Below are 20809 nucleotides of genomic sequence, written 5' to 3' on the forward strand. Positions count from 1 at the left end.
GCTCCAGGACCTTCAGCGAAGAGACGAGTATCGATAAGCAGAAATGAAATTGTTTAAGAAGCTATTTTCAAGTAAGGACTGAAAGCTGACTCACTTGTGCTAGGCGTCGTGTGTGGTCAAGAACCAGTGGCCTGAGGTTCGAATGCACATCCTCGACACCCAATAGCATGTGCTGCACAAACAAGGCCAGAGAGTATATGCGACGCCAGCCATGTCTAAAGTAAAGAAAATGTATTCATTAACTGAACTGTAAATAATTATATCAGTGCAATACAATATAAAGCACTGGCTCTCTACCAGGGAAAGGGGGCTTTTACATGTATTTATAGGTAGTGATTAATAGGTCAGTCAACCTATAAAAATGAAAATTGTTGTAGATAATGGGGGAATTTGGAATCAAAAAGGTCGATAACCACTGATTTACAGTATCCAAAGAGGTATAAAGCCAATTCCAACACAAACAGACTGAAGAATGGCTTCTTTTCCAAAACTGTAGGTGCTATCATGTAGGAATGTAACACAACATACAAAGAACATGTACAAATAACGTTTCCCATAGGACAATATATTTTAGAGCTCATAGCTCACTGGATGTGAGTGACAATCCGGTTGCTTTTCTCTCCATAGTGGCGAAGGCTCTCCTCACAGCAGACCAGCTCAATTGGCACCTGTAGCTTTTTAACACGTCTAAGCCAGGCCAGACTTTGACCATCTTCATCTAGAGCCTGGGGCTCCAGGCATTCAATACAGGCCAATGCAGTGTACACATCTAACACCTGAGAAACAGAAAGACTGTCAAGAGAGAAGTAACCAAAGTAAAACATGCACATCCGATCCATGTAATACAAATTATGCAAGCACTTACCAGTTCTGTTCCTTCTCTGGCACATGTGTTATCTAGAAGCCTCTGAGCAATCTGAGGCTCTATACTGATCATCCTGTAGACGTTCTGTATTCGGTTCTTGAAGCGATGGTAGGCAGCATGAACCCACGGCAGAGAAATAACTTCACTCTCATGGATTTCCTGACTACCCTTAAGCTCATTTACACCACAAGTAAGGGCTCCACATAAGAGCTAAAAAATAAAAAACAGATATACAAACATATCAACACATAGACAAGTATATGTGCTTGGACGTGCAGATGATGTATAGAATTGTATCTCTGAAAGAGTCTGACTCTCACCTCGAGATTCACCACTGATGTTACTTTCATGGTCATGGAGATGAAATCCTGGAGATACCTGTGGAAAAATTCCATCTGCATCTCTTGGGTTGCTTCAGAGATGTACCCGCCCAAGGGGATCTTCCAAAAAAACTCTTCAAATTGATCTAGAGAGTGTCCTGTTGAAGAAATGCATGGACATTTATTGTTTGTTTTTCCTAGAACTGTCAAAAAAAACAGTAGAGGCCTGCACGGGCCTAAAATATAGGCCCTAGCCCAAGACGTTCAGGCCCTAAACCAACCCTTGACCAAGAACTTATCGGAATTCTTGGCCCGAGTCCGACTGGAGCCCGTGTATTTTTCTCTCTCTCTTCCGCAATATACAGCTGCTGTTGCAGCCATTACAATAGTTCAGTTTTGTTTTTAATGGCAAAGTGGTTATATTTATTTTAGTTTTTTTATTAAGTTAATTTAGAAATATGTTTGAAACATATTTATTTTGTTGGTAAATTCAAGTTTTTCTTTTTTAAAGTAACGACTGAGTGACCAGCGACAGGCAGTGAGTTGATCATATGTTTGATCAATTTAGCCTTCTCAACTGATCACGACTTAAAAAACACTTCAAGCTTATTTCAATGCTAGTTTAAACATTTAACCTAAATAAAAGTGCGCTATTAGGCACGTATGCAATCGTTTGTGTGGAGAGTGGAAGCTAAAGCGTGCTTTGCAGGACATGAAGGAGCCAGCGCGATCACTTGCATTTTTTCTTATTAACAGTGGAAAAAACTTAAAATATGCCGTCATTTTTGCTCATAAAGAGAGTAATATGTCATTCGGAACTGTAAAGGGTCTACTTTTATTTGTGTGCACTCGCAAGATCAACAAAACGTGCTTTTGTAAAATTTGGCTTTCTGCCGTCTCTGTCTTGAGCAGGAGCACGCTTCACAATGATGAACTGAAACTCAGCGAATACTTGCCTCACAGACATGATAAATATATTAATAGAAAGCTTTAAATTACTACTTCAAAACAAAATAATTCACATCTAAAAAACTCTTTCATTATGTAATCTGTAAAGATGCATTTCTCTCTAAAGGCACGTCCAATGAGGAGATGGCGAGTCAGCATCGTCAACTTTTTTCTAATTACTTTTGTTGGGGCTTTGTGGCAAGCTTTAGCCTACTGCATGCGTTTGAACACGAAACTCTTCCAGCTGCATTGACGGCACGCTCGCTGCCGCTGCTGCTGGTGGGGAAACACCGTCCGAGCCGGTTTTGACAGTCGCGGTAGCACGGTCTCGTGTTGTTTCCACCAGCGCGACAAATCTTTTTCATCACCATAATTGATGGATGTCTAAAATATAAAAATGAGTAGAAGCCTAAAACAGGCCCAATGCCCAGCCCTAGGGGCATAAATAAGTCGGGTCCGTCTGCTCTAAAAAGCAGCAATAACTGTCACAAGTCACAAGAGAACAAAGCACACTGATTTAAGTGTGATTGCTGAAACAACAACAACAAACAGCAACGATAGCAGTTAAGTAAATATACCTTCTTGCTGAAAAGCATGTACCCAGAGTTCCTCTAGATGATCTTTAATTCTCCAGCTGAAAGGCATGGTGCAACCCACATTGCTGTCAACTGCAATGTAGTTTTGAACCAAGATTGTCTTCTCTGAGCTGTTAAAGACCAAATGTTTTGTTTTTAGTTACAACGACATTACTTTAAAGTCAAGAAATGTATGCAGATTTGCATTGCATTGTGAACTGCTACACATTGTGGAATGATCAAAAATCAAGCTTGTAGCTAGAAGCATTAATGTGTTTTGGGCCCAAAGGCTTGCACAGTTCATCTTGAAATCAAATAATTACACACTTGTTGTCTAGGCTTGTGTAAGGAACATTCAGTAACTTGACATCTCCAAAAATTTCCAGCCACAATTTCCTCAAGGATTCATCAGCGTTTCTATCCAGCAAGAGGTCTAGATTGCAGTCACGGTCAATAATTGAAACAAGCTGTGCCAAAAATGGAGTTACTACTGCTTGAACTCGTCTCCAAAGAGCATGTCTAAAATACAGAAATGAACAAGTAGAGTGGTTTTAAGTATAGTGTATAGTTTCACAAAGATACAATTCAAGACCTTTATGCACATTACAGCTTCTCTCATACACTTACCTAAAAGTCCCCCCCTCTTGCAATGCATCAATATTTAGTGCTTCCTTGGAGACCCAACTCTTGCCAGAGATTGTGTTTTGATCGTGAGCCATCAATAGAGAATGAAGCCGTTTCTTTAAAGCTTTGATAAATTCAGCTGGGGAACATAAATATGTAAATTTCAGTGACCACATGTAAGTTGGCAAATCAAGACTATAAAAAAACTAACAGAAAGAGTGATAAGTCTCACCTTGTAGACTCTCATTGTCATCCAAGAGCATTAGAAGAATCTCTACTCTCTTGGTGCTGCGGGTACCTGCCTCTGTCTGATCTCTTAGCATGCCAACTGCACTCTGAACACAGCTACGAACCAACACGTTGGTGTCTAAAACATTCTCCCAGCCCTATAGAGCATCAGAAACAAAATTATATTCTGAAGCTTATTACTATAACTCAACAGGGTGACAACAGTATCAAAAATATACTTAAAATATATTGCGTTTGTTGAGGTTGCGACCCACAGTATTGTCTTCGAGTTCCATCTTCTCTTCTTCTGTATGCATGTCTTCAACCTCCATAGCTGCAAACAACCAAATATTGAATTTGAAAACACTGATCACTCCTTTAAAGACAACTCTCAATATTCTGAAAATAAATCAACATCACCTTCAGGCTCATCTGTTTTCTCTGATTTATCTTCAAACAACTGGCTGATGGTCAGACACTGCAAGGCTTTTATATCAGAGATAATGTCTTTCGATGTCCTCAGGTCATCAATGTGGACTGACCTCCAAGGGCCTTAAAAGATGAATCTTTATTGAGATTTTGTCTAAAACAAACATAATGTTGGTCAGTGATGCAAATAATCAGTTGTCTTACCACCATGAAATCCAATATAGGAAGTTCCACCATCCATTCTGGGTAGCTTAGTGATGAAGTACACAAAAATCTTTCCATTGGACTCTGAATCCCTGAATTTGTTGATTTCATTGAGAGAAGAATATCTGGAAATATATAAAATAATGCTGATTTCATTGGATTTAACAAGTAAAGAAGTGAACAAGTAAATTGGGCCACGAAACACATTTAACTTACTTAGCAGATGCAATGAAATTTAAACTTTGGGTGCTTTCATTAAAATTGGTTTGGATGATAAGTATCTTATCTCCAGTGGTGTTTTCCAAATAATTCCTGTACACAGAAAATGTAATTAAATTAATAATAAATATGCTTTTGTTGTTGTAATATGATGTGATGTTTTGAGCACAATACCTGATTGTCTTGAGGAATGAGTTTTCCATGTCAAACTGCTGTAATGAGAGGAGCTCAATGTTTTGAACTATGTCCTGTAGCTGTTCAGTTTCTGTTGCGGTCAGAAGTCTTGAGAATGTAGTTACCTACAGGATAAAAAAAGATATCAAGAAACAACTTTGTGCACAACTTGCAAAGACATAAATGTTAAATACTCAATTTTTTAAATACAATATGTTTACCTCTGTGAAAAAGGCATGGCTAGGCCCTGCTTGCTGAATTTGAGAAAGGATGAAGTCAGCAAGTGAGCTATGCTTCTGGTCTTCAAAGTACACCCTTGACAACTGCTCAGTTTCTACTTTGGGGAGTGAAGTGCAGTCTAGCCTAACCACTGCATCTGGTGTAGCACAGTTCAAAAGGATCAATTTAGCCTCATCTAAAATCCTCTTCGAATCATCTGAAATTTGCCCTTTGAGCTGCTCTGTAACTTGCAGGACAACAGAGGCACAGGTGTCAGAGTGGTAGCCAACGAAAGCATCAGCAGGACGGTAGCAGCATACTTGGGGAGCAATTGAGTGATTGCTTTTAGCTGCAATGAAGCATGCAACCCACTGCTTCAGCTTATCAGCAAGGTCCTTTTGCTCACTTTTTAGTATGGTATTGATGTCAAGATAATGTTTCTCCAACCTGTTGATCAATGGAATGGGAAACTGCTTGTATACAACATCCTTCTCCTCAATGACAATGAGTCTGAAATCTCTGTGCACTCTGCATTTGACTCTGTGAGTTCCAAGCCCCAAATCCACATATTTCTGACCTCCAAGCCAAACATAATATTGGTTAAGAGCATCATACAAACTTTCGTACAAGTTCTGCAGGTTCAGAAGCACAATGGTTTGTCCAGTTTCCATACAGATCTTCACACGGTTAATGTTGCGGCATATCTGAGTATACTCCTGGTCTTTTGGAAAGCTTGAACCAAAGATAATCTCTGGTTGGCACAGGTCTGAAAAAAACATATGCTGAAGAATTTGAAGGGCTGCATAGTTTTTGGTCAGAACCAGCAGGTATCTGCATTCCTCATCTTGACCAATGGCTGTGATGTTCTCTCTTACAAGCTCAATGGTACTGACATTCTCAAGTTTGGGTTTGATATTTAGTTTGCTGGTGAAAACTGCAACAGCATCCACATTATCCTTGCCACTGAAGTTCCTCAGCACAGCTCTCACAATCTGTTCTGCAGTAGGTTTCTGATCATTAGCTTTGGCAACAGTGAACATCATCTTTATCAAGCTGTAATAGTCTCTCAGGCCAAAAAAACCTTTTCCCTGTTTTTTACAGATGTTCAGGTAAGCACGGGCAAATGGCTGAAAGTAATCTCTCACCCTTTCAAGGATCATGGCATCCGAGGAACATATTCCTTTTGCACTCTCAATCAACTCCTTTTCATCAGGATCACCACGTGAAACAAATATCCCTCTATTCATTTTGGCTGGGTCCAAAGCCCAGTTCGAGATACCGATGAATCCCACCTTCTTGTGTGGTACCGGCTGATCATCTATGCATCCCTCTTCCAGCAAAGGATGTAAAGTTTTCAGAGGCATTTTCTGGGAATCCTCAGCCAAGCCTATCTCATCTAGAACTACCACTGAGACATACTCTGATAGATTCTTGCCTTCCTGAAAACGGGCACATTGCTTGAATGTATTGATAATCCCATCTGGTGTAGAATGAGGACTGCACTGGAAGGAAACTAGATGAATTTGCTTCAGTTTTCTAAACAGATCAGAATGGGCTGCTTGGCCTTGCATGCCATCTGCAACCAGAGTTTTAGACAAGGACTTGGAGCTTCCAGGTTTTCCAACCAAAAAGAGAGGTATTCGTAATTCAATGCAAATCACCATCATGAAGACATTTTCCTTCAAGGCATTGTTTCGGGCAATGGTTTCACCCAACGGAACACCACTCAAAAAAAGACCCTGAATAACGGAGATCTCTTGCATCACTTTCATTGGGCTGTAAGTCTTTGGAAGGTACCCGCAAATTTTTTTTCTGTATTTCTCTTTATCCTCCAAGCAGGCATGGTAACATACACCAACAGCCATAATTAACGACCAAAGAATTGGGTTTCTTTCATCAATATCCCTCTGATGTTGACAGTTTCTCTCTGCTCTCTGATTACTTTCAAACTGGGCAAGCTCTGAGAGTAACATTGGGAGGTTTTTGTAGAACCAGCCTAAAACTTGCATGCAGCGCTCCACATCCCTAAGGCTCACAAAACTACATTCATCCTGTCTTGTTCGCATATACTTCTGTGAGGCTGACAGAACATTTGTAATGGTTGTGATGTAGTCTGAATCAATGGAATGGGTTTCAGCTACCCTTTCGACTATTTGCTTGATGTACATTTTTTCAGTATGGTCATTGAGCTGTCCAAAGTCCCAAACTAGTGGAATCATACTAGGTGGTAAGGCCTGCACTCTGTACACTAGCTGGCGAAGTGGAATGGATCCAAGTTTTTGATCTGTTTCCTCAGCACGAACTCTGTATCCCAAACCAGCTGACTCCAATCTCTTGATCATTATGTCTGTGTGTTTTCTGTATGGGTTGCAAGCGGCAATGATTTGCAAGCCAGTGTCATCTGTCAAATTCTGTCCCATAGCAGTGTTGTCACAGAGGACTTCCTTAATGCTGCTAATGGCCTCCGTTGTGTTTGCTTCATCAAAAAACAAAACAGAGTCTAATCCAGAGTTCTGCTTGTTTCTTAACGCCATGTCCTCTGCTTCTCTCACTTTGGTGTAAATCATGTCTGAACTTGTCCCCCCATGAACCTTGACTAATTTTATATTGTCAGTGGCAATTCCACCTCTATGCACCTCACAAAGGAATTTGATTAGTCTGGTCTTCCCACATCCGGTCTCACCCATGATTATAACGGGAATCCCGCAGCGAAAGCGCATGCGAATTGCCAGAATTTTCAACATGTTGTCTGTGGTAAGCTCATATGTTTCATCTGGGTCAGTGGGAGACTGTATTCCCAACACTCTGGAAAGTCTCTCAATTTTCTCATGTCGTGGAAGCTGGTCAAAATCAATATTAAAAGGAACTCTCTGTAGTTTGAGGCCCTCATAGAGCTCTCTGGTCATGATGTTCTGCTTGATCACTCTTTTTGTTAATGGATCAATAGCATCAATCCTTTTCTGTGCATTTGGCTGAAGATGAAAGCCAATGAATGTCATGGACTCATGGTCATCATTGAAGAAAATATATGGATGTGGTTCTGACTCCCATCGTTTTCTTATCCTAAAGGGAGCCAGATCCTCTTCATTGGCTGAAGAAAGGTCATTTTGTGGTCTTCCTGGACTCTGGTCAGAGATGCTAAGTGAAGGAGTGGCAAAATCCTTTGCCATGAGAATCATGAAATCAACAACAAATTTTTTAAATCCCAACAAAATGTCACCTATAACAGAAACATCGCAGAAAACGGAGTTCTCACAATCCCTAAGTTGTAAGTTTAGGAACCAAGCAAAATTCTGCAACTCTGCCCAAGACGGGTCTACGATGCCGCAGTACACAAACAACATCTGAAGGCATTCAACATGAGTGCCCTCAACTCCTTGGTACCTGAAGGTATCCAAATTAATACCATTGTAGAAACGTTGCAGGTACTGATAGGGCCGCTGGTAGGCCTCACTTTGGAACTCTTGGTCATCCATGAGGGGATCATCACCCTCTACTAATGACGGATCTTCCTGGATTCTCATTTCTAGCTCAAGGACCTCTTTAGGTGGACGGCAGTAAACACTTTGAAACACATCCATGAAAGCACCCTATCATAAAAAGGCAAATAGATTCATCAAGGAATTTGCATGCAAAAAAATCCTACATGATTTAATTAAGTAATTTATATTTACTTACAGTTTTTCTGTCACGTTGTGATGTGCTGCAATCTGGTCTTAGTATCTCAATTACATACAGGTGCTCATTATTCCTTTTCCACATATTTCCTTCCGAGTCTATGAGGTAACCAAGAATCAATAGCCTAAACAGAAATTCATGAAGTCCTGTCTTCACCTGTAAGTACAGAAACAATAATGAAAAACAGCCACAAAATGTCATTCCATTTGTTCATCACATTGATCAAAAACAGTAAATACAGGTAGCTACCATGGTGGTGATGTCAAAATGATAAACTGAAAGTTCCCGTTTCTTGAAGTTGTTGAGCAAGGACTTAAGGATGATATTTTCATCAACTCTCGGCTCAGTTAACCTGATGCACTTCAGCTGTGTAGGCTTATCGGTGATCGTTTTTAATTTCTCATGCATTCGTTTAACGTAAAGTGATTTCCCTAGAACACACAACAGAGATTTAGCTTATTTGCCAAATTGCAGTGCAAAAATATTCATACACACAGAAAACAAAGTTTTCATGCATTTATTTATTTTTATTTTATTTTATTTGGTCAACTAATAAGAATTCTGAATCTGAAAACTAACTAAAATCCATTGTATTGAATTTATACTCACCGACTCCTGACCTTTCAGAGAATACAACTCCCACAAACTGTCTGTCTTTGAACACAGCAGCAGCACTGGATATGTCAGCTGGGACTGTAAAATGCCTAACAAGGTATTGCTGAATATTGATCATAGGTTCTTGGGGAACCAAGTGCAATCTAAACTGACTAAAAGCAGAGGGAAGGTATGCATGTTCCTTATTAGAGCTGCAGACCAACACCAGTCTGTAATCATTTCTGCTTTGTGCATTTTGCTGGTGAAAAAACTGCTCCACTTTGTAGCTCACTTCATAGGTAAGTTGGTCCACATAGAGCATTGTGTATATTTTCTTTCCCCTATAGCCATCAGAGAGACAACGCCTGAGGAAAAGCTCCACTTCTTCATATGGAGTGGAAGCGCTACAGAGAAGTACTTCATCATAGGTTGGTAGAGGCTCTTTTCTGCTTCTCATGTACATTGAAATACATGTTATTAGAATTTCTTCAGAAGGGCAGATTATCAGATTTGGTTTTCCAGTAGCCATTCCATTTGGCAGTTCTCTCTGAATATTACTTGTTTTCTCATCCTGTTTGGAATCACTCTCATATTGACTGGGGCTGTTGGCTAACATTTCAAGAAGATATCCAAGGCTTCTGACGTCAAGGCAGTCTGGCAGGAAGTTGTTCATGTCTCGCATGTAAGCATTCCAAATCACATCTAGCTTTTCTGACCCATTAGCATGCCTCAGCTGACTTGCCAAGTTGTCAAACAATGCACATGGCTCATCAGTATTCAAATCATGTTTAATCATGCTGGGAACTTCTGCGAACGTTTGAAATTCTAAGTCATCATTTTGCCTAAGGTCCTTCTTAATTACTTCATACTGAAGCCTGTGCCAAGCTTGTGTCACATCTGAAAAGGACCAATTAGGTTTGATAAAGGAGAGCATCATAAGAACTTGATCTTTCAATTCAGTGTCGTTTTTCTGGGTGAGCTGGCTGCACAGGTAGACCACCTGTTCTGACGTAAAATAGTTTAAGTAATAATGCTGAGATCTCTGCTTATCCATAAAAGCCTTCCAGAAGCATAAACAGCTCTCCATTTTCCGGCAGACTTCCGGCAACTGTTCTGTGACATCACCTTCAATCATGACACTAACAACACTTCCTAAATCGAGGTCCATAATAATGCATTCTTCTTTACTATTACAGTTGACCTTTGCCTTCCAGTGTCTGAACAATGGATTTCCAGCAACAAACAAATCAATAAACGCACAGGCCAACCTCTGTACACTAGCAAAGACCTGGAAACAGGAAAGAAGTTCAGGTACAATTACAACAACCATGGTGAAAGACAGCGGAATAAAAAAGATAAAAGTTGTAAAGTCACCTCTGCAAATCGATTGACTTCACGCTGGCCCTGATCTCCTTTGCCCGACATTAGCATTAATTTATTCTGAAGTTCCCTGAGGTCTTCAAAAGAATAAATGCGTGTCTCACAGCCCTCATCGTGCTCTTCCATAATATGTAACTTCAGAATATCTTCCAAGCACAACTGAAAAAAAAGCAATAATCAAGGGTTGATATTTCCAAAGTATTATCTGCATCAAATATAGTATTTTAACAGAATTGACAGAACTAAAAATACGCATTGTACTAATCTATTATTGTTTTATGTATAAGCATTATTTATATAATTGAATCATATGCTATATTATCATAACATAAAGGTGGTTTACTTTGCATCAGAGAATTAAAAGTGGTAGCCAGTTCAATACATGGATTTACAAAATATTTGTATGCTTAAATATGTTACAATTAAATTTACATTTAATAATTTGCTAATAAAATAGCATGTATTTCAACATGTTATGCAGTCCTTCGTTATTCAATATCTGATATTTTATGTAGCTGAAATATGCTATTAGAGGTTTACTATTAAAACTAAAATAAGTATTAACAATAAATCTGTACTGATACTTTGTTACACTGGGTGATCTTCCTCTTGTTTATTAATTATAACATAATACAAGTCAATAAACGCATAGTTAATTCCAAGCGCACTGTCTCTTTTTTTTCTAGGGCATGAGCAATGACCCATTCGCAAATGAATCACTCTTTTGAGTTGATTTAGTTCAAAGACTTGATCAAACAAGTTGACAAATTAGTCTGACTGAGAAGAGTGTAATATTCAAGTGATAACAGAGCTTCAACCGGAATGTAGTTTTAAGAGTTTTTTAGGCGATAATGTAATGTCTCCTCTTGGCTTATATTGAAATCCTCCGACATTTTTTTTTTTTACAAATCCTCGTTTTGCACTTCTAATTCATGACCGGTGTTTTGTTTTGCTCTGTCCTCTGCGTTTCCGTGTTCGTCACTTCTCACCGGTGCATTCATGACGCATACGTCCTATGTCATCTGCCCGGAACGGCTTTCACGCACAACAGTTAGCCGAAGTTAGAGAAAAGTGTTTATAATGTTTTAAATATAGACATTTTTCATATAAAAATGCATTTATTCGCTACAGGACACCTTTATTTACCCCCCGGAGCCGTGTGAGGCACTTTTTTATTATGGATGGATGCGCTTTATTGGACTTCTTTTGGACTGTTGAACAAAAAACCCACTGCCATTATAAAGCTTGGAAGAGCCAGGACATTTGTTTATATAACTCCAACTGTATTCAGGGTTCTTACACCTTTTCCAAAGTAAAATTCAAGCACTTTCAAGGTGCATTTTCAAGCTTTTCCAGCACTTTACAACTGTGGAAAAATACATGTTTCCATACATACTTCACGTTCTTCACTTTAAATCAGATGTTATTGTTCTATTAAAAACCACCTGTCTGGATTGCATTGCCTAATATAAATATCCAACATACAGGATATAAATTACAAAATTTAATAAAAGAAAGAATTTACAGGGTATCTGCAGGATTTAAAAAAATAAAATGTAAGGCTTTTTAAGACCTGCACAAATAAATTGAATATTATATGAGTGGGGTAGGGCAATGTCTATGATGGTAATATATTAATGACTGGTACCATAAAATGACAGTAAAAAACATGATTTGCAGTTCAAAAACAGTTTTTTCATTAGTAATAAACCTCACATTTTAGCCTTTAAACTATTTTTTAAGAAAAGGGATTAGTCAAAAGTATAAATGATTATCTTAAATTAAAACACACACATCTTGCTTTGTTAATCGCTTGGATTATTGAAGGCACCTTTTATTTGTTCTGAACAAAAATAGCAAATTGCCAGCAGGTGGCGCATTTGGAACGGAACAACAACTGTTTGCCTGGTAACGACTGTACAAAAAGCAGAACTGTGCTCGTTAACGCTACATTATCAGACATTACACATAGGCAAGATGAAATGAAAATGTCATCAAAACTTCTGAGGGCAGGCTGTTCCCTTCAGAGATAATTTCATATCAAAAAAACCTGCGCCACGTTTTGACTTTGTTTTGTTTGTTTATTCAATGAAATCATACCCTTATGAAGTTAATCGTTACATTAAGCCATATCTGTCATGACTTCAGTCTGGTCGGCAGGTTGTTGGTCTTGTCTTGTCTGTGTTTGTGGTTGTTGTCGGGAGCACGTGGGTTTTGTTTTGACAGTTCGCCATGTGCTCGTTGCCACAGCGGTTCCCCTTCCCATCATTATCTTATTACTACGTTAGCTGCCGTCACACCTGTGACTAGTTAGTCCCTAATTTCTCCCTCTATTTTAATTCCCCTCATGTGTAGTCATGTGTCAGACCGTTGTTGTGTGTACATGCTATACTTCGCTCGTGACCTACTTTTGGTTTAGTCATGCTGTGTCCTGTTGTGTTTTTCTTAGGTTCCAAGTGCAGTTTAATCCCTGCTGTTTTGACTTCCTTTCTTGCCTCTCATTTCTCCAGATCTCTGTTCCTCAGTTCCTGCCCTGGTGTTACCTGAGCCGTGTATTAGGCTTCTGTACCCCGGCCCTTCTCTGCGTGCTCAACAGGGAACTCCCCACTCTGACGTTGCATCAGCACTGATGCTGGGATTCTGTGCGCTGATCTCTCCACGCCTTTCCCTCTCTGCCTTGTGGAGTCTCTGGATGCTCGTTTGGACTGCCCCCCTCTTCCTGTCTACATCCTCCACCCTGGATTACGGCTCCTGGCCTTCTGCCCTAGCCGTGTTTGAGACTTTAATAAACTTTTGAGTTGAACCTGCAATTGAATCTGTGTTTTTCCCTGACAGACCGGTCTGACCAGAAATGGATTCAGCAGGAGCAGAACAAGTCAGAACCACTGTGACACAACAGGGCATTCTCCTTGGCCAGCATTCCACCCAGTTAACAGTCACCTCAAGGGAAGTTGACCTCCTGGTAGCCCAGGTAGCCGAACTCAATATCAGGGTGCAGGAACTCCAGCAGGAGGCCCTGGCCAGCCGATCTGCTGCCTCTCTCGTCCGTTCTCTACCTCAGGCTGAGCCAGAAACCCACGCCAACAGTCCTCCAACCTACATCGGAGATCCTAATTCGTGCCGGGCCTTCCTGTCCGAGTACTCCATGGTCTTCACAACTCCAGCCCCACCGTTACATCACGGAGGAGTCTCAGGTGGCATTCGTGATCACCCTCCTGAAAGGGAGGGCCCGTGATTGGGCCCCATTCTGTGCCACGTTTGAGGATTTCCGAGCCAAAATGATTAAGCTGTTTGACCGGTCTGCTCAGGGTGACGAGGCAGCCTCTCAGCTGGCGCGGTTGAATCAGGGTGGTCGCCCAATCACTGACTATTCCATCCAGTTTAGAAGCCTGGTGGCCACCCGCGTGCCTGGAATGAAGCTGCCTTGCATGCGAGGTTTCGGGAGGGGCTAGACGATGAGATTCAAGATGAAATTGTCACTCACGATCTGCCTCGTGATTTTGACTCGTGCCATCGACCTCCACCCAGGCACTTCTCCACCTAAAGGGCATCTGTACTCCCTGTCTGGTCCTGAAAGAGAGGCCATTAACAAGTATATTAAGGAATCCTTAAATGCCGGCCTCATCAGTCCCTCTTCCTCACCTGCTGGAGCTGGGTTCTTCTTCGTGAAGAAGAATGGCTCCCTTCGACCTTGCATTGATTATCGGGGTCTTAATGACATCACCATAAGAAACAGGTATCCTCTGCCTCTGATGTCATCTGCTTTTGAATTGTTACAGGAAGCCAAGGTCTTCACTAAATTAGACCTCCGTAATGCCTACCATTTGGTCCATATTCGTGAGGGGGATGAGTGGAAGACAACCTTCAATACCCCTACGGGACACTTTGAATACAGGGTCTTACCCTTTGGGCTTACTAATGCCCCAGCTGTCTTCCAGGCCCTGATCAATGATGTGTACATGGTAAACAGATTTGTCTTTGTGTACCTCAATGATATCCTCATCTTCTCTTCCTCCTTGCAGGTAAACACTCAACATGTTAGTCAGGTGCTACAACGGCTGCTGGAGAACCAGCTTTGTCAAGGCGGAGAAGTGTTTTCCACGCCAAATCAGTTTCGTTCTTGGGGCATATCATTTCAGCGGAGGGGATCAAAGCTGATCCTGCTCAGGTAAGAGCCAAAGCCGAGTGGCCATGGTCCCGAGGGGATGTTCCGGAGGGTCGGTTGTTTGTCCAGGCTGCGCTGCGTCCTGAGATTCTCCGGTGGGGTCACAAATCCTGGGTAACCTGTCATCCAGGGGTTCGGAGATCGCTGGCCGCCATCCGTCAGCGATTTTGGTGGCCATCCATGGCCCAGGACGTCAGGCAGTTTGTGTTGGCTTGCTCGGTGAGTGCTCAGAATAAGACTTCTAACCAGTCTCCTGTTGGTCTGTTGCAGCCTTTGCCCATTCCCTCTCATCCTTGGTCACACCTGGCCCTTGATTTTGTCTCTGGCCTTCCCCCATCGAGAGGCAACACTGTGATCCTGACGTGGTGGATCACTTCTCCAAAACAGCCCATTTTATTCCCTTGCCCAAACTCCCCTCTGCCAAGGAGACGTGGTGGACCACGTCTTCCGGATTCATGGTCTTCCGGTGGATGTGGTCTCCGACAGAGAACCACAATTTGTTTCCCGGTTTTGGAAAGAGTTCTGTAGACAGATCGGGGCCTCAACGAGTCTGTCTTCTGGTTTTCACCCTCAGACCAATGGGCAATCCGAGAGAGCCAACAAGGATCTCGAGAGAGCTCTCCGCTGCCTGGCATCACATAGTCCGAACTCCTGGAGTCAGCAGCTACCGTGGGTCGAATATTTCCACAATTCCCTTCCTGTAGCATCCACAGGTATGTCTCCCTTTCACTGTTCCATGGATTATCAACCACCTCTTTTCCCTGCTCAGGAACCCGAAGCTGCGGTCCCGTCTGCCTTGGTCTTCGTCCGTCAGTGCCGTCACACCTGGAGGAGGGCTAAGGAGGTCTTGGCCCGGACTTCCAGACGGACCAAAGCAGCGGCTGATCGTCACAGGACTCCTGCTCCTCAGTACGTGTGTGGTCAGAAGGTATGGCTTTCCACCAAGGACCTGCCTCTCCGGGTGCCTTCTCGTAAGCTGGCACCCAGGTTCATTGGGCCATATCGCATCACAAAGGTTCTGAATCCGGTGGCAGTGCAGCTCAAGCTTCCTCACATGCTTGGTCGGGTTCACCCTGTTTTTCATGTGTCCAGGGTTGAGCCTGTGTTTCAGTCCCCTCTTAGTCCTGTTGGTTCTTCCGTCTGCGACGAGGTGAGCCCCTCCTGGGTGCGCCAGGTGGCGTTCCTGGGAGGGGAGGTACTGTCATGACTTCGGTCTGATCGGCAGGTTGTTGGTCTTGTCTTGTCTTGTTTTGACAGTTCGCCATGTGCTCGTTGCCTCAGCGGTTCCCCTTCCCATCATTATCTTATTACTAGGTTAGCTGCGGTCACACCTGTGACTAGTTAGTCCCTAATTTCTCCCTCTATTTTAGTTCCCCTCATGTGTGGTCTTGTGTCAGACCGTTGTTGTGTGTACACGCTACACTTCGCTCGTGACCTACTTTTGGTTTAGTCGTGCTGTGTCCTGTTGTGTTTTTTGTGTCCCTCAACAGGGAACTCCCCACTCTGACGTTGCGTCAGCACTGACGCTGGGACTCTGTGCGCTGATCTCTCCACGCCTTTCCCTCTCTGCCTTGTGGAGTGTCTGGATGCTCGTTTGGACTGCCCCCTCTTCCTGTCTACATCCTCCACCCTGGATTACGGCACCTGGCCTTCTGCCCTAGCCGTGTTTTGTGTTTGAGACTTTAATAAACTTTTGAGTTGAACCTGCAATTGAATCCGTGTTTTCCCCTGACAATATCATGATTCTTGTCTTTCCGTCCTCAAATTTTAGACCTCTTGAAATTATAATAGAAGTCTTTTCTTGTACCGTTTAAGGCATTTAAGTTTTTAAGTTGATGTGACAATGACAATTAATGTCGATTACGTTTTTGTGTGGGGGGAAACGACATGTCATATTCATGACTTTCTTCACATGGGTTATTTTAGTAGAAGGCTATGAAAAACAAAATGGTTATTCAATTTGCGATTAAAACATACAGAAAACGAGCAACAAACGTTTCAATCTAGCACAAGCTCACTGTCTAAACCGCAAAATGAATTTCTTGTTTACATAGTATCTGCACGATGTAATGCATCATGTTGTTTATGATGACAGTATTTGAGAGAGTGCAGAATGCATTCAGTGAGCGCATGAACTGAACACAACTGTAGCATTTCACGGATTTTTCCTGGTGTGGTGAGTCTAATCTAAATGCCTCTGCATGGCCATTGCATACATGCACTCAACACAAACGTTGGTGATTTGTTATAACGCTGGGGGGAAAACGCACACAAATAAATCGTTGATGCATTGTGAGCATTTCTAAATGTATGCCGCAATAAATACCTTTAATTTATTTTCACATTTTACTTTATGTCTTAAAAGATTTAGTTTAACTGACCAGAAGCATTTTTGTTTACCTTTTATATGGCTCGAAAGCACAGACTCTTCCATGAAAATAACAGACTTTACAGGCTACTCAAGTATTTAGTTCTCGTTTTAACCATAATTTTTATTATCGTTTTCAAGCACTTTAACCAAAATCCAAGCACTTTTCAAACCTTGAAAACACTACATTAAAATTCAAGCATTTTCAAGGAATTCAAGCACCCATACAAACCCTATGTATTCTTCTGAAAGAAGAAAATCATAAACACCTAGGATGCCTTGAGGGCGAGTAAATCATGGGCTAATTTTCATTTTTGGGTGAACTACCCCTTTTAGCTTAACAAATAAGCTAGTCTAACATTGGCGAAAATTAGCATCATGCAAGGATGGAAATGCCACCAAAAATGAATAGAAATGCCCCCTAAATTAAATTTAAGATATGAATTTAATCTATATGAGTCTATTAATTTAATATTTTTAAATGCAGCATTGTTAATTTTGATTGTTTCACCAACAAAAATTATTTCAAACAAAGCAGAACACTAGAGTTCGAACAAATCAGTGAATAAATGATTCTGTTACACACTTAAGGCTTACCACCACTTACAGGTATTTCATTTTTTACAATATTTCATATTTCTATATTTAAAAAAAATTACATTTAAAACACTAATCTCATAACATTGTTTATAAAACTGTAATTGCAGTGTAAATACCTATCAGTAAATAAATATTTTAGTAGTAATAGTAAATAAATATAACTTTTGCACAGTTGCAACTGCAACTGGGGGTTAATTTCATTCATGCACAACACTGATTTTGCTCATTTACCAATTCCAGTATAATGCCAACAATGGACAGGCTAAACAGCCTAAAAGAAAGTGAGTTATCGTGATTAATAGCATCCAGAATAAAAGTTTGTTTATACACAATACACACATATATATATAAACAAACGTTTATTCTGGATGCTATTAATCACGATGAATCGATTTGACAGCACAAAAAAAATGTCATGAGTATTTCAAAATTTCATTGTGCGTCATCAGTGTAAGTAATGTAGTAATTACAAACCTTTTGATTTTGTGCACTAATAATGTAGATGCCGTTCATGTTGATAGCTGATGCCAGAGACAGAGATGAGGTCTCCACTGACCCATGACTATCCTTGACTGTCTTCAACCATTCTAAGTGTCTTGCAGAGTCACTCTGAAATCAGAGAAAATGTTGATGAACAATAATGTGAGAAATCCTGCTTTCTTTTTCAGATTTTTAAAGCTAGCAGATTCTCTCACCAGTTTCTTTGGGAGGTTGCGGTCATTGTCAAGCGCCTTCCATAGATTCTTCAGCGTCTCTTTAAAAAGCATGAAGTCAGCATCTGGCTTCAAATCATAGAGCATTGAGGAGTAGCCAAGGACTGCATCATGAAAACAGGCCACACGATCCACTTCCATATCATTCTCTCCGGCAGAGATGGAAGCCAAATCCACAAATACTTTCAACTCATTGATGTCTGAAGCGATAAAAAGGAATAACATTTGCTTACAAAAGAGCATAAAAATGATACAATCGCATTCAATATGAATACCAGTTCAAACACACATTTACTTACCTTGAAGCACCTCTTTTACCCACGTGACAAAATTCTTTCTGCGGCTGAGCTCCTGAAGGCACAGTCTGCGGGATTCTGTGATTTCCACAAGCACAATTTTTGCCTGCACCAACTCATCATCAATGCTGTCAAGACGCTCCTTTTTAAAATCCACGTGTCTCTGAAAGAAAGACAGCCTTGTGGGTTAAGCATGTTCCTTATTTATCTATGATAAAAATGTACTTATGATGGCAAAATATGATGACTTACAGTATTAAGCAACTTCTCCAAGACTTGAAAGTCTCCTTGTAGGCAAAGCGTCTCTTTGACCATCATGACCACCTCAGCTGACTGTATTGCCAGATAAAGCTCATGGTACTGCTCAATCTGAGGGACTCTTGTCTGGACCCAACGTCGGTCATCACTGTGATCCAGTCTGCATATGATTGCAACTTCTGCTCCCAGTTCTTTATATTTTCCCTTGTAGTCTCTGAATGTCACATCAATATTTTCAAACGTGATGCTGCCATCTTTAAGCCCTGTGTATATGTTTTTGTAGGCATTGTAGCATGGTGTAAATATGTCACTGTGAAGCTTTTTCGGTGTGATAACCGCATCGCCTTCTGAAGAAACTGCTCCATAATCTTGAGCAAACTTTGTTGCCTCATTCCTCCAACACATTCTGAAGATGTAGCTGTCTTTGAAGGTGTTTAGGACCTCTGCCATAGATCGAACATCATCTTCAAGCTCAAAGTAGTTGACTACTCTTATTGCAGAGGGAATCTGATTTAATAAATGGACATCCACAAACATGTCCAGGTCCATCTCATCAATGTCATTACGGCATTTGTCTTCCAACCCTTCAAAATCAACTGTACAATAGAAATGTAGTATTAAAATCTCTTTATAAAAGCAATCTTTTATTGTCAGGTGTTCAAACTAAAGCTTATACCCCTCGGATGCTTCTGTAGATTATGGCACACTGTAATGAGAGCATCCACCAGTGATTTCTCATGATATATAGCCTTCACCTCCTCTTGTCTACATTCAAGAAGGCTGTTCATGGCATTGGTGCCTCTGTATTGTTGATTGTCACAAAAACAATCTGGAAAAAATATTAAGATCATGACTCCTCAAATTACAGTATGTAAAAGGAAGACATTTTATATATAAAAGTATTTTACCTAAATTAAGCAAGTCAAAGAAAGCACTCTTGTTTTCCAGGATGTGGTTGAGTAGCTTAATTTTTATTTTCCCTGATACAAGTTGGTTTAAAATATTTGTGAATGATGATATTGCCATGGTAAATTTCTCTTTAGCTTCTTCAGAAAGCTGACTGGTCAGTTTTTCATCAGCACCTACAGAGTACAAAAAAGTGCATATGCTTAAACATTATATATACTTCTTTAAAACCCATTCGGTCTCAGAGTGATGAGATTTAACATAGGATTGCTTTGCACTACGCCGAGGGAATCCATATAATACCATGAAGCTGAAAGATATTCTTAGCTGCTGTCCAGCCCAGAAGATGCTTGAGAACCACTTGCTCATCCTTCAGATAGGTTCCTTTGTCATCTCTTGGCCAGGACTTCAGAATGACGGTGGATACAAGCGGTTTCAATTTCCAGTTTATGCGGAGTTTGTCGAATCTCTCAAAAAGTTGCCACTCAGATTTAGCCTGTTAAAAAAAATCTGTACAGTAAGTGTCTGCTTTCATGCTATCCATCTTATTAAAAGGCATAGAACTTTGGCAAAATAATGTGAAATCCATACAAACCATTGATTAATGTATTTCTCAAACACTGCAAACTCTACACCGTATCCATTTCCATCTCAATGGATTAATAATTTTGTAAATGGATAGAATGTGAAATATATTCATTAATTTTGATTAAATATAATAACTACAATAATATCATAAGAAATTATTCTATTATCTACTATTATATATTTGACTGTGTGTGAGAGGACGGTAGTGTGCTTAGAACCTAGTGAACTATTTAAAACTGATTGGAACATACTCTTATAAGGACCCTAAATACAGGGGCTAGAAATAAGGGCATGACATGTTCAGAGAATGTAATTGATTATCCTTCAGGAGCTCATATATGCTAAAGACTCCATGTCTAAAAATACAGAGGCAGAAAGAAAGACATGAATGGAATCCATTGAACAGTTTCAAGGCGTATACAGGTGCATCTCAATAAATTAGAATGTCGTGGAAAAGT

General features: G+C 40.7%; 1 protein-coding gene across 1 annotated transcript in view; it reads right to left on the reverse strand.

Annotated features, from left to right (window-relative positions):
* Positions 1-20259, reverse strand: part of LOC107575645 (E3 ubiquitin-protein ligase rnf213-alpha-like) — a gene marked incomplete at both ends in the record, with an annotated part of 31044 nt that extends 10785 nt beyond the window's left edge. Inside the window, 25 exons of the mRNA XM_016262007.1 lie at positions 95-215; positions 589-776; positions 866-1075; positions 1186-1343; positions 2712-2839; positions 3036-3227; positions 3336-3471; positions 3565-3718; positions 3836-3894; positions 3981-4112; positions 4194-4318; positions 4410-4505; positions 4587-4711; positions 4808-8395; positions 8484-8639; positions 8733-8914; positions 9093-10365; positions 10452-10616; positions 18065-18199; positions 18286-18503; positions 18603-18762; positions 18852-19453; positions 19534-19686; positions 19766-19939; positions 20067-20259. Coding sequence (XP_016117493.1) covers positions 95-215; positions 589-776; positions 866-1075; positions 1186-1343; positions 2712-2839; positions 3036-3227; positions 3336-3471; positions 3565-3718; positions 3836-3894; positions 3981-4112; positions 4194-4318; positions 4410-4505; positions 4587-4711; positions 4808-8395; positions 8484-8639; positions 8733-8914; positions 9093-10365; positions 10452-10616; positions 18065-18199; positions 18286-18503; positions 18603-18762; positions 18852-19453; positions 19534-19686; positions 19766-19939; positions 20067-20259 — 8823 coding nt within the window. The remainder of the gene's footprint in view (positions 1-94; positions 216-588; positions 777-865; positions 1076-1185; positions 1344-2711; positions 2840-3035; positions 3228-3335; positions 3472-3564; positions 3719-3835; positions 3895-3980; positions 4113-4193; positions 4319-4409; positions 4506-4586; positions 4712-4807; positions 8396-8483; positions 8640-8732; positions 8915-9092; positions 10366-10451; positions 10617-18064; positions 18200-18285; positions 18504-18602; positions 18763-18851; positions 19454-19533; positions 19687-19765; positions 19940-20066) is intronic.
* Positions 20260-20809: the final 550 nt, after the last annotated feature.

Source organism: Sinocyclocheilus grahami, unplaced genomic scaffold (genome assembly GCF_001515645.1).
Source record: "Sinocyclocheilus grahami isolate Dianchi unplaced genomic scaffold, SAMN03320097.WGS_v1.1 scaffold2780.1, whole genome shotgun sequence".
NCBI lineage: Eukaryota > Metazoa > Chordata > Actinopteri > Cypriniformes > Cyprinidae > Sinocyclocheilus > Sinocyclocheilus grahami.